Source organism: Coenobita brevimanus, chromosome 87 (assembly GCF_032717465.1).
Source record: "Coenobita brevimanus isolate Jiangsu-jjx chromosome 87, ASM3271746v2, whole genome shotgun sequence".
In the NCBI taxonomy this organism is placed as follows: Eukaryota; Metazoa; Arthropoda; class Malacostraca; order Decapoda; family Coenobitidae; genus Coenobita; species Coenobita brevimanus.
Genome location: NC_137040.1, coordinates 8,148,629 through 8,162,429, shown reverse-complemented (window position 1 = coordinate 8,162,429; position 13,801 = coordinate 8,148,629). Strand labels below are relative to the sequence as shown.

Here is a 13,801-nt window from a genome sequence, read left to right as displayed (position 1 = left end):
GGAACCAACCAGCGTGTCGGAAGGCCTCAGGCTACCGTGACGTCATGCTCGGAGCTCAAACTTGTGGCTCAATTCTTACCCCCAAAAATGGGTGATTCTTTTTGGGCCATAAGTATTGCGCGCCCGGCGGACAACGCTGAATACTTCTGACGAGTACTGTATGTTAGTCAAGAGTTTATACGTCTCTCTAACTATCTTGTTAATATGTTTTTCAGGTGACAGACTATCCTGGATCAGCACTCCCAAATCTTTCTCTTCTCTCGCTTTTGTGATTGGTTCATCACCCGTCAAATAATTCAGTGATGGCCTCTTAGTACTTTTACCCATTTCCAATATTTTACATTTCTTTGCATTGAATTTCATTTCCTACATCTGGCTCCACTCATGTATCCTATCCAGATCTTCCTGCAGCATTTACAGTCCTCCTCAACCTCTACCTTCCTCAAGATCTTTGTATCATCAGCAAACAGACTTGCATAACTGTTCACTCCATCTACCATATTGTTTATGTAAATCAAGAACATTACTAGCGCCAACATCGAACCCTGTGGGACTCCACATGTTACTTCCCTTCATCCAGACATCTTATCCTTTATTACTGTCCTCATTTGTCTGTCTCTCAAGGTTTCCCTTCAGCCCTCCTATATGCTTTAGTTTCCACATTAGTCTCTAATGGGGTACTTTGTCGAAAGCCTTCTCCAAATCTAAATACACACAATCCATCCAACCATCTCTTTCCTGTAGCACGTCAGTCGCCCTTGAGTAAAAGCTCAACAGATTGGAAACACATGACCTGCCACTTCTGAATCCAAACTGACTTTCAGCCAAAATATTCATCTCTTCTAGATAATTTATCCATCTATCTTTCAGGATTCTCTCGCGCAATTTTGCGACCATGCTGGTTAGGGACACTGGTCTATAATTCAGAGGTTCTTCCCTGTTTCCTCCCTTTTAAATTGGTACTACATTTGCCTTCTTCCATTCTTGAGACACTTTCCCCTCTTCCAGAGAACACGCAATTAAACTGTGAATCTTATCTGCCAGTTGTTCTCTGCATTCCTTCAGTACCCAATTAGAGATTCCATCTGGTCCTGGGGCTTTCCTTACATCTTGAGTTTCCAATAATTCATACACTTCCTGTTCTTCCACTTTTATATCTCATATCACTACATTTCTAGTCACTTCCTCCCCTTCCACAAACTCCTTTTCATTAGAGAAAACTGATTGGCAACATTTTTTCATTATTTCAGCTTGCATTGCCGCATCTTTATAGACCTCTCCTTCTACATTCAGTTTGGTGATTCCTTCCTTTTGTTTCAATTTGCCATTCACAAATCTATAAAACAGTTTGGGTTCATCCTAACATTTGTCTATTATACCTTTTTCAAAGTTCTGTTTTTGCTCTCTACGTATTCTTGTATATTCATTTCTAGTTCTTTTATATTCTTCCTTTGTTCTGTTTTTACCTCTCTTTCTTCAGTTGTTCCACGCCGTGTCTCTCTCTTTTTTTGCTGTCATACACCTTCTGTTAAACCACTCCGTTTTCCTGTTGTCTTTTCCTCTTAATCTTGGCACATATTTTTCAACTCCCAAATTATAGAGGTCTAGAAAGATATCCCACTTTTCTCTGTATCTCTCTTGTTTCTCTGGATTTTCTCCAATCAGTATTTTCAAAAAATTTTCTCAATCCTGTAAAGTTTGCTTTCCCAAAGTTTTATCTTCCCTGCCTATAAAGCTTGTCTCTTGGCACCACATTCACTGTTATCATCTGAAACTCAATGACCACATGATCACTTTTTCCTAGAGGGCTCAGATATTTCAAAGATTTTATTACATTGGGTTCTTTGGTAAACAGTAAATTTAATCTTGCTGGTGCATCCTCACCTTGGAATCTTATTTCTTAGACCCACTGCGTCATCACATTATTCGTTGTTATATTTAATGGTATAGTGCCCCACGAATCATCGCTGCCTCCTGAGTCCCATTCCTCCCAGTTCACCTCTTTACAATTAAAATCACCCATTAAAATTATATCGTTGCTTTTCTTAATCGTTTTCTGTAGATAACTGGCCATGTCCGACAACATCTCCTGGTATTCATCATCATTTCATGCTCTTGTCTTAGGGGGAACGTACACTACTGCCATATCTCCTTGCCGTTCTCTCCAATTTTGTGTGTGTGTGTGTGTGTGTGTGTGTGTGTGTGTGTGTGTGTGTTTCATCAGTATACAAGGTGCTACTGAAAAGTTCCAGTAATTTGAACAGAAGGAACCAACTGTTTGCAGTTTTGCCTTTTGCCACTAGGAGGAGTTAACAGCACCCCATGTGCATCAGTGTGGCCCTGGCCCTGTCTGTTAGCGGACATGTTGTTTAGCTACGCTTGCTACTGTAACGTGGTGTGTGGGTGGTTTGGCGGGTTTGCAATGGCAGACCAATGGCGCAGCAGTGTCAAGTCGATGTTGATCGTTTTCTTCGACATCCAAGGGATTGTTCACAAGGAATTTGTCCCACCAATCAGTCTGCCAGGAGAAAGTTTTACTGTGAAGTTTTGCAGCATCTGAGGGAGGACATCCGCTGCAAACTTCCAGAACAGTGGAGGAACAAAGACTGGATCCTGCATCATGACAATGCCCCCACCCACACATCAGTTATTGTCTGGCAGTTCCTGGCTTCCACTAACACGGTAGTAATTCCCCACCCACCCTATTCACCTGACCTTGCCCTTTGCGACTTTTTCTTGTTTCCCATACTGAAATTACAACTGAAAGGGCGCTGATTTGACTTGATTTAGGAGATCCAGATAGAATCGCAGGAGGTGCTCAAGACCATCATGCCTAAAGCCTTCCAGGGATGCATGGACTGGTGGAAAAAACACTGGTACCACTGTATACATGCCCAAGGGAACTACTTCAAAAACGACAGTGAGAACTAGGAGGTAAGGTAACTTATTTTCTTACAGTATTCAAATTACTGGAACCTTGGGGTAGCACCTCGTGTAGTAGAGATATGAAAATTGTAAAGCAGTTCATATTGATTGAGTTTTTATCCCATTTGAGTAGAAAAAGTTTCCTACCAATTTTTTTAACAACTACCATTTATATAAAGGTCGCACTTGTTGGCATATTTTTACAGGAACAGAGAAACAGTGACAAAAAGCGGAACTTTACTAGTGAAGTTATGCAAAAGCGGCAATCTCAACATGAACTCCGGTGAAGTTAGGTAAACTCTTGAGCCACTCCCACCTTTGTACTCTGAACCGATTTTCTGTCATTGTGCACAGTTTTTAGAAGGAACCATTTCTGCTCTTCATCCTTGCATCATGCGTTGAGCCTCTGGATTATTTCAGTTCCTCGTTCTGGAGCATCATTTATAACTTTCACATTTTTGACCAGGTCATTGAGGTCCTGGGCATAGATGGCTTCAGGGACCTTCTGCTGAACTCCAGCCTCAGCAGCCAGCAACTCTAGCATTCTTTTGTTCAGCTGGTTACAAATCTGTCCAGGGTGTCAGTGGCAGAAATGCTGAGATTTTTTCCCTCCAGCCTCTTCAGACACTTCCTGACTGGCCGGTGAAGATTTTCCAGCAACATCTGCCTGGTCTTCAGTTCATATCCCTCATCGAAAAAGCGCAAGGAGACAGCCTCCTCGCTGAGGCATCACAGGTGACGTCGAAGGGCTTTCTCTGCTGATGATGCCACCTCCTGATCCGGGTAGTTGAGAAGGTCCTTGAGCAAGTCCAAATCATTATTTTGGGCCCTGCTTGATATGATTGCACCTGGTGTGTTCTTTGTCACATCCTTCCTCAACACCACGTATTCTTCATGGAATTGCTTTAATCTGCTTCTTCAGGTTGGCCTCCATTTTCACAAGGAGGTTAGCCCACCTCCAACCTTCCCTCAGTTTCTCCTAAACCACCTTTGCCACATTCTAAACTGGTTCCTTCTGGTCCTTGTGATGCCATAAAACATCTTGTTTGGAAGGAAGATGGGCTGAAGAAAAATCTGGAAACTGGGACATCTTGACAAGCCACACACCATGAGACATGACCCTAACTGACCTGTAGATAAGGTCAAAATTGGTGTTATCAGGCAACTGAAAAATGCAATCGGGCAACAATAAATATCTGATAGCCAAATTAGCCAGATATCCAGATTAACTGGATTTATGTGCAATAAGACTGGCAAAATTTTAAACAACTGTAATAAGACTGCACACACCAAGCAAGAAACATGTTAAGCACTTTCCATGACACCACCTTGCCAGCAACTCACCCCGAGACACTGAACGTTGCCTGAGGCACTGACATGGCACTCGCCCACTGCCCAGCTTTTGGGGGGGCGGGGGGTTGGCAAATTCCTGAGTTATGATTGTCAGAGATAACCAATATACTTCAGTTTCTGAGAGATTTTGCAGGAATCATTTTTAGGGACAATGGATCACAGCCATAAGCAGTATGAACAAAGTGTGGAACATTTCCAAGTATGAAACACCCTAGTGTGTGTGTGTGGGGGGGAGGGGGAATGTGCTTGTGTGCGTGCTGAATGGACTTGAGCTTCTCAATAACAAAACATTTAAAGACAAATCTTGGGGTCTCAAATTAGTGAATGCAGGTAGGGGAGGATTGAGTATACTTACAGTATTTTGTGTCAAACAGCATTGCTTGGGTGCAACAAACTTGTGGCAGGGCACTGAAAATAGATTAAATGGAGAAAACTGGGAGCCTGTTGATGCTTCCCTATTTTCGACATACATTACTAACTTGTGTTAGTGATTGTGGTGTCTGCTACCTTTCACTCTGTGTCCTCAGAGTATGGTTGCCAAGTGGCTTGAAGTTTCAGCCCGCTGATTGATGAAATACAAGTAGTCTCTGTTATAAGTCAGGGATGTCTTATAGTATCACAACACTCTCCATGTATCTTGTGCTGTAGGCTAAATAGGGAAACAGGGGTTTCAGCTGTACAGATGCCAATGGAACTTTAATGGGCAGATTTCCTTCAGGTTACTATGGTCTTAATACCAGAGTGAATTTCAAAAGGGGCACCTTATAACAAGACTTAACAGTATCACACATATAGTAATTTTTTCATATATAGCCAGTGTACATAATGCAACATTACTGTATTGTATATTACAGCGTCTGCAGAAGCTTACTCGCCCTCTCCCAGAGTGGGCTCCACCTCCAGAGGTGTACATCAGGCCCAATGATTCATTTGGGGCAAAGCCACTCCTCAAAGTCACCTCATTTGGTAAGTTGAACTCATACTTCATCAGTCACCTGCATAGATATCAGTTTCCTTACTTTCTAACTCAGCTACAATAAATTGAAGTGGGAAAATGTTCTGTTCCACTGATTTGGGTAGAACAAAAGGTATCAAAATAACATGCTTATCCTAGACGAACAGAAAATTTAGGTGAATTGATAGTCATTCCATTGAACCCAAGTGGATCATTTTACATAGCTGTGAATCCCAGTCCATCTGGAATGAATGGAAATGTTTAGGTCTGTGCTGTATAATGTGATCATGTTTCTTAATTGGCATTTTACTGACTCTGTTGGATCATTTTCCGTAGCTCAGAATCCCCTTCCAGTTGAAATGGGTGGTAATGTTTAGGTCTGTGCTCCATAATGTCATCTTTTTATTTCTTATTGTTGGTCCCTTGTATTGATGAGATTCAAGACAATCTACAGCAGCCACTACAATCATGAGCTACTTCCGAGCTGAACAGGTTCAGCTGTTTATTTAAAAAAAAAAAAAAAAAAAAGTTGAAGGGGTTATTGAGACTGGTTCTCCTCTACAAGATGGAGATGACTCACCTGAATTAAATAATACTTAAACAATATTGACAGCCATCATCCATAAGGATATAATACAGAAATCCCTAGTACAATGATCCCTTGTTATCTGTTGTTAACCCTGACTTGTTAGGTATGTAGAAGGGAACTGAACCAAGAAAAGATAAAAAAAAAATTCAGTTTATGTTCCAGCATCCAATTTTTCCTTTACCACGTGTTTGTGATGACATCTGTTCATGTTCTGCCGCAGGACTCCAAGGTTCAACCATGTCGTTTATATCACACTTGAGTGAGTGGAAACTTAACATATATTAGTAGGAAACATAAGGTAACTAGAATGGAAAATAGTTTTATGCATTCAGTGGAATATCACAGCCCCGCATTGTCCAGGTTGGTGGGACCGAGTGATTTCCCACCCAGAACATTGCAATGCTTTTCGTACGGTCCTGCTATCTGACATGCCATGTTGTTAAAAAATGTATTAAAAACAGCTTGGCTGTATGGCTGTGGTTAGGGTGTGATGAGATTGTGATACCTGTATTTGTCCCAGTAACTGAAGCATTTAGATGGCATGCAGAAAATATTAAACTCTTTGGTGAGCAAAGTTCGGTTGTAGTCAGGTGTGAGTGAGTGAGAGTTTCACACAATTGGGTAGGTAGGTGTAATGCTATGTCTGGGGGGGGGGGGAAATGGACTTGTGAGTAATTGGCATTATCTGTATCTTTTCTAAACTTTTCTCTGACACGTTGGTTAAATCTTAGTAGGGTCAGACGTTTTTCCAACAGATAACCTCATCATGGTCCACCAGGCCTAACAGATAACCTCATCATGGTCCACCAGGCCTTCTGTTATCTGTACTTCCCATTTGCTCCTATATAACATCCATGCATTTTGAAGAAAGGTGTTTGAAATAGACTAGTTCTGTAGTTTGTCAGGTACCATGCATTTTCAACTTGCTTAAATTGTACAGTAATAAGGACAGTACCTGTATATATAATACAGGTATTTACCTGGTGCTGAGTGTTCATTTTGTTTCGTTTTTAAAGGCTCCAACATGCATGCATGCATGCATCAGCCTTGATCACCTAATGGCAGCTCTCCATGCTTCAGCATGCAGCCTGGATCACCTAATGGCAGCTCTCCATGCTTCAGCATGCATGCATGCATCAGCCTTGATCACCTAATGGCAGCTCTTCATGCTTCATTATACTGCCTTGATCACCTAATGGCAGCTCTTCATGCTTCAGCATACTGCCTTGATCACCTAATGGCAGCTCTTCATGCTTCAGCATACTGCCTTGATCACCTAATGGCAGCTTTCCATGCTGCTCAGTCTCTGGCAGCCCCCCAATTCAGTCCCTTATCCCTAAGGTCACACTTTGTTATCTCGTCCCAGGTCTTTTTCGGTCTGCCTCTTGCAACCCTACCAACAGCGTTAACACTTCTCACTTTCTACATCAAATTGTCATCCCCCATCCTCTCCTTGTGCCAAAACCATCTCAGTAAATTACCATAACTTGTTCATTCCGTTGATTTTTTTCTTCTTCTTCCAACTGCAGATTATTACCTTAATTTTTTTCATTTACTGTATTTTTATTTTTATTTATTTATTTATTTTTTTTTTTGGTGAAGTTCAAGAAGGCTATATCTATCTATAACCAGATGCCACAGTCCTGTAAGGAGCAGCCATTTGTCTTTGAGTCAGTTTTTTCATGGGGAGGGGCACTAACCCTCCACCAACCTAGTTGCTGACACGAAGGAAATACAAGCCTAATGGTTTCCTGTAAGTCAGGAAACCATTTATAGTGCAGGCTATATCTAACCTCTAAATTTGAAAACTTTCTTATGAGCTGAAGAGAACTATCTGGAGATAGCAAGAAAAAAAATAATATTGTATCACTGGACTGAAGGGATTAATATTGTATGTCCATCTATTAGCTTAACCCATTTTTTCCATGTTCATATGGTGTAGCTGTTATTGTATGATAACATTACAAGTGCAGTACTAAGAATTTTTTCAACATTTGTATTAATTTTATATTTCAGATGAGGACACCGCAAATAAGATATAAGTTGCATGTATGCGTAAGTACGGTGAAGAGTTACTACTGCAGATGAGGTAATGGTAGTAGCCTCACAGATGATTCCTGTGACTGATGCAGTGGGAGTGAGCTGCCTGTGTGCTCTCCAAAATGTATGAAGTTTGAGTACATAACATTTTCTGGTTCTTTTGATTCACTCTGAGCTGAATAAAATCCAGTAATCTGGCATCAGCTGGAATATAGTAATAGAGTTCTCCAAACCATGGGAGGGTTAGTGGTGGTGATATAAAATACTTTTAGGCTTTTATGACTCACTCGGCTAAATAATATCATCTGGTGTCTGCTGAAGTGACATACCTGGTAATAGAAAAGACACGACCATGAAAGAGTTAACTAATGGTAATATTTTCACTGCATCAAAGAAGAAAGTCTCAAGCATGGCAACTCAGTCACAGGCAAGAGTTTGCTGAAGGCAGAGGACAGCTGTGAGGTGTGTGTGATAGAATTATTTGTATGTGATTGTTACTCTTTTCAGTTGATTATGTATTTTTCATTTTAATCAGACTCCCACCAGATTATTTTATTAACCTTTGGAAGAGGTAAATGGAGACAAAATTTAGCTTTTCCAGTTGGCAGAGTCTTTCTGCAGCTGGTTAAAGTCATGTAGAGGTAACAGGAATAAAATGAATAATATGTTATGGATTGAAGGGCCTGATGCAAGGAATGATGTGTGGTGTTCCTGGGCTGCTTCCTAATGTGGCAGCAAACTCACAAATTATTATAGTAAAATGTCATTGTCTTGTATAATAGTAGAAAACTGTAGTATATCCACAGATACTTACAAATATGTACAGATGTTTGTAATATGTATATTAAAGCCATAGTTTTCATGTATTAGTTTCTGGGAGAGCTGTAAACTATATTCCCAGTCAGTTTAGTGTTTTAGAGGACCTCAGAGAATAATCAGTGTGTTATTTATTGAGCAACAGATATATGTATTGCCATTATGAATTCATGAAATGTTAGTATTACAGGGACAGTGATACCTTGGGTATAGTGCACTTGGTTATAGCAGTTTTCATTATCACTTTGAGGAAATCTGCACTTCTGCCGTTATAGTGCATTTTTCGGCTCAAAAACATCGTCATTATGCACCTGAGCTGGTTTCCGTCAAGAATGATGGTGCAATGTCTGTGGTTTCTGATGGTTTTGAGGGATTCAAAGATAAGGCCCTACTCAAGGAGTTAAACCCAGGTGGTGGAGATCATTCGCTGTCCACCCCTTAGCCTCATAATCCCATACCTCAAGCACATCTCAAGTCTCTCTGTGGTACATGTTTCTTGTACCTTTTTCATCATTTTATAATAACCTGACCATGCATATGTCTATATCTGGTACCTACCATACCAGTATGTATGTATTTAGTGGGTCTAAATTGTCATAAAGGGAAAATTTGGGTACGCACTTGAGGCCTGGTACTAGTTAAATAAATCCCATTGGTTCTCTGCTTCATCATTGCACAATTGCATTATCATGCACCATGTTCAGTACCAATTAGGCTATGTGCAATAACCAAAGATCACTGAAATTGCTCTTAGAAGTTGATAATTTATGTACAATAATGATTACCAGTACGGTATGCAGTTTATGAGTCAGGTAGAATATATTTACCTTCGGTTGTCTTAAAATTAGACAGTTTAATATATTAAGTAGTTTATCACCTTATTCAAACTTCCCGCAGACACTATTTTGGCTGGAAGTTCATGTTTATAATATTTCCCAGGATACATTCTATAATATATCAATAGATACTCTTTATGAACTCATTACCTGAAGAAAATGAATATTTTCATGATTGCAGTTGATTAAATTCATAATTTATCCATTCACCTTTTAGTATATTAAGTTGATATAGTTAAAAAGAAAAAAAGTGAACATTTTACCTACATGAGGCTCACAGTTTGTAAACTTTGAAATTAGTTGTATGATATTCAGTAAGATTACTTTCTACTTACTGAGCAGGAATTTGTATAATTTTCTTTAACATTAATATATTTGCCCATACAAAGTGGTAATTTGTGTAGATAAAGGCATTAATACCACAAGTATAGGTAAGCTGTAAAAGTTATTTTATTATTATATATTATTATTATTATAATTATTGTTAATATTATTATTATTATTATTATAATTATTGTTATTATTATTATTATTATTATTATTATTATTTTAGTGCATCCTGATAGTCGGATTTTAACCCTAAAACACTGGGAATATTTCCAGCAGCAACGCACCTTAGCAAGGGAAAGTTCAAGATACAGTATATCATCTCTTTCAAAAACAATTTCTATCTATCTGTCTATTGCCAGATGCCTCAGTCCCATAAGGGGTGGCTATAAACAACTGGCCTCCATGTTGCCCTGTTTCCCACCATTTCACTGCCCTCCCCCCAACTCACATCCCCCTCTCTCATATACTTCTTCATTCCATCCCTCTGTCTCATCCTTAGCCTCCCCCTCCCTCTCCTCCCATCCACCTGACTCACACCTTTCTGCATTAGTCTCTCGTTCTCCATCCACTCCACATGACCAAACAACCTCAGTGTATTTCTCCTAACTCTCTGTCACATCCACATCCACACCACAATGCTCCTTCACTTCCTCACTTATCAGTCTTTCTCTCCATATAACTCCACATGCTCCTCTCAGATAACCCATTTCCAATGCTTTCACACGTGACTTGTGTCCTTCCAAGCATTTTCTGGCCTTGTAAAATGGTCAGATACATCAAATAGCTTAAGAAAATGCTGCTCCTTACTTTTCTGGAGTGATGTATTGGCACTCAGATGGCATAGAAAATATTCTGCAGCATGCTACACTTTGGTACCCAGTAGGGATAGCCTGCACTGTGGTAGGCATTGCATAATAATCACTAGGCTTGCATGATCACATATGATTATGATCAAAACACCACAAACAGTTTCATAGACCGTTTCCAAGTTGTCCTAATTCGTGTGCTGCTCATTACGAACATTATTCTCCATTACAAAGGGCATGTTCATGATATACCTTGTAAATCACACAGTGATGCTTACGAAATTATCACTAAGTTCTATCAACACCTTCAATTCAGTCATATATCATGCATTTATGTTCATTATCAAATTCATCGTCATTGCATCCATTACTTTCATAACATTGCAGTACTCTTGTATTTCATACTGTTTACCATCATACTTTTCACTAGCAGTATAATATTACAGTATCACATAAAAGAAAAAGTAATTGGCCTCTTCATTTTTACACCAATGTTTAAAAAAAAAAAAAAAAAAAAAAAAAAAGCACCATCAGATGTGCTCAAAGTTCTTGTTGCATGTGATACTTTAACAGCACTACTCTACTTTTGTATTATATATGCTCCATTAGCAATACTTTCCGACTGTACAGTATTGCCTAGATGTAGTAACTATTGGTATCATACATCATCACCCAAAATATGTAGTCCCACCCCCCCCACAATGCCACCATTAGAGTCTGCTTTCACTGTCTCACTTGTGTACATTGAATTTTCATATTTTTACCTCCTCTTAGATGCTCATTTGCATCATCTCTTATCACATCTCAGACACAGCATCATTCAGATAATGAAGCTCCTTCCTTATTTCATGGTCATCCAAACCTCAATTGCACCACAGAGTTGGGCATTGAAGGTGGTGAAGCCAAGTAGGTACAGGTGCAGACAGAAGTAATAGAGACACTCCCTTAGCCCAGGCACATAAGAACTTGGTCATTTTTGGCTGATAAGGTACTCAGGGGAGAGATAAGGAATAATATTGGATGGGGGGAGGTGAGGAGAAGGTGTTAACTCTTTCCCACACTCACTGAGAAATGGCCCAGTTCTTGAGTTCAGGAAACGGCAGTGTCCCTGTTACTTTGTCTGCACCTATGTATACCTTCTAATTTAGCAACTGTCAGTGGGTGACTGGCAACCAGACTGAACTGGCCCACATTCTAGGAAACAAGAAGGCCCTTAGCAGACTTTTGTTGCCCAAATTTGGATGTGCCAAACTTCAGATTATCCTGTGAAAAGTAAGAATGTATCATAAAAGAAACAGGCATACTGTGCAAAACTCCCAAGAAAGTACAGTATATTGCTAAGCCCAGTGTTTAGGGGTTAAATCATTCATTATTATTATTATTTTTTATTATTTTTTTTTTTTCAAAGTATTCTAAAGCCATGGTCACATGGGACATTTTCAAGCAATTCTTGTCTCCAGAATTGCTGTTTTTCTCTTTATAAAGACATTCAGAAATTTTCTGGGTGATTATTTCAGAAAGATTTGGAGACAAGTGCATCAGGCTCAAGGCAAAAGACTCTCAACAGTAATTTGGGGCAAATCAGCGCTAATATTATATTTAATTTCACAAGTTGTAATGCTCTTTTTTGTGCTTAATCATCATATATATAACACTATTATTCCAAGCCCGCTGCTCACTCAGCTTCATTACGTTGGTCTCCTGCTTGTCAATAGTATGAAAAACATCACTTAACAGAGTGGTAGGTGGGGGCACTCACCATCCACTCACTTGATGTAGTGCTGCTCTCAGGTGACTACACTTTCCTCTCTTCCTTCCTCTTCTGTCTTTCTTTCCTTCATTCATTCCTCTTCCTTCTGTCTGCGGGTGACTCTACACTGAGTGACAAGCCAAATGGTTTCCTGTACTGTACACCAGGAAACCGTTTACTGCGCTGGGTGGTAAGCATATAACCAAATTATGGTACCTGGTGGTTTAGTGGATAATTAAGGCACTCCAGTCAGATTGAGCTGGTGCAAGTATCCAAGGGATGGTTGGGGTTTATTGCTTATATAATGCCACTCAGGGATGAGTTGGGCTGGTCACTTTCATCTTGAATGTCAGGACTGACTTGCCCAGCCCTGGACTCCTATGGTCCTCCTGGGGCAACATAGGATTAGATGATGAATGAAAAAAAAAAAAAATGAAGGTTTGGGCAATTGCTAAGTTATAGTATCCACTATGTTGTGATTTTTCAGTCCTCCAAATTAAGCTCAGACCAGTTATTAATACTGTTAATACAGTAAAGGTTCTTACTCTCATTTAGAAAGGTACGTGATAGTTAACATGGTATACAAGTAGTATTCCTCTTCTACAGGCCATTATAAACATCAAAATAGAGTAGCAGCATTGATGTTGGCGTTTATCATCACAGTACTCATATTTGTATCTAAAATTTTGTAGGGAAAAGATGACATTTAGTATGGTTTGCATGGCGACACTTAGTATGATTTGCATGGCGACACTCACTTGTTTTTTCATGCTGTGATAGAATGACTCTTGTGACCTTTTTAAAAGTGTTTTGTTGCTATTGTTATTGCCCTTTGGTTTGCTGTTGCTTGAAAAAGTCCCCATGTGACCATGGCCAGAGGCTATATTTTTTTACCCAGTAGGAAGAAGTATCCAAACATGTTGTCTACTTGTCTGTCACCTGTTTGGCTGGATTCAGTTTCCAGATGATATAAACGAGACTTTTCTATGCACAGAATTTTGTGTTATTCAGTGACATATCCTGCTTCCATGAGGACAATGCTTATACCCTAACAGGAACAGTATTGAAAGTTGATGGATTGGCAGCCAAAAGAGCCTGGACTTATAACGTTAATATACGTTAATTTTTCTTGTGACTGTGCACACAGTATTAGAAAAGTATTTGTATATTAATTGTTACTGATGCTGAGTGAAAGGATATTAATTTTATTTACACTAGTTCAGCAAGCAGTGGAATAAAATGGAAATTCATAATGTCATTTTTATGCTTATCTGTTTTGGGGTAAAAATAATGTTTTATATTCATTTAAGTTCTCATTGCACTTTAACTTAACCAGAGTGAATCAATATTCAGTCTCTAAGGAACTAATGTTATGACAATATATTTTATTAGTTGAGGGTT

The 13,801-nt window shown here is 39.4% G+C and overlaps 1 protein-coding gene across 1 annotated transcript in view; it reads left to right on the top strand.

The window, feature by feature from the left end:
• The window catches only part of LOC145411054 (sodium- and chloride-dependent glycine transporter 1-like), a 132,626-nt gene extending 124,460 nt beyond the window's left edge, over positions 1 to 8,166 (top strand). The window contains exons 14-15 of the mRNA XM_080281127.1: positions 5,133 to 5,244; positions 7,839 to 8,166. Coding sequence (XP_080137253.1) covers positions 5,133 to 5,244; positions 7,839 to 7,864 — 138 coding nt within the window. The 3' untranslated portion in view covers positions 7,865 to 8,166. The remainder of the gene's footprint in view (positions 1 to 5,132; positions 5,245 to 7,838) is intronic.
• Positions 8,167 to 13,801: the final 5,635 nt, after the last annotated feature.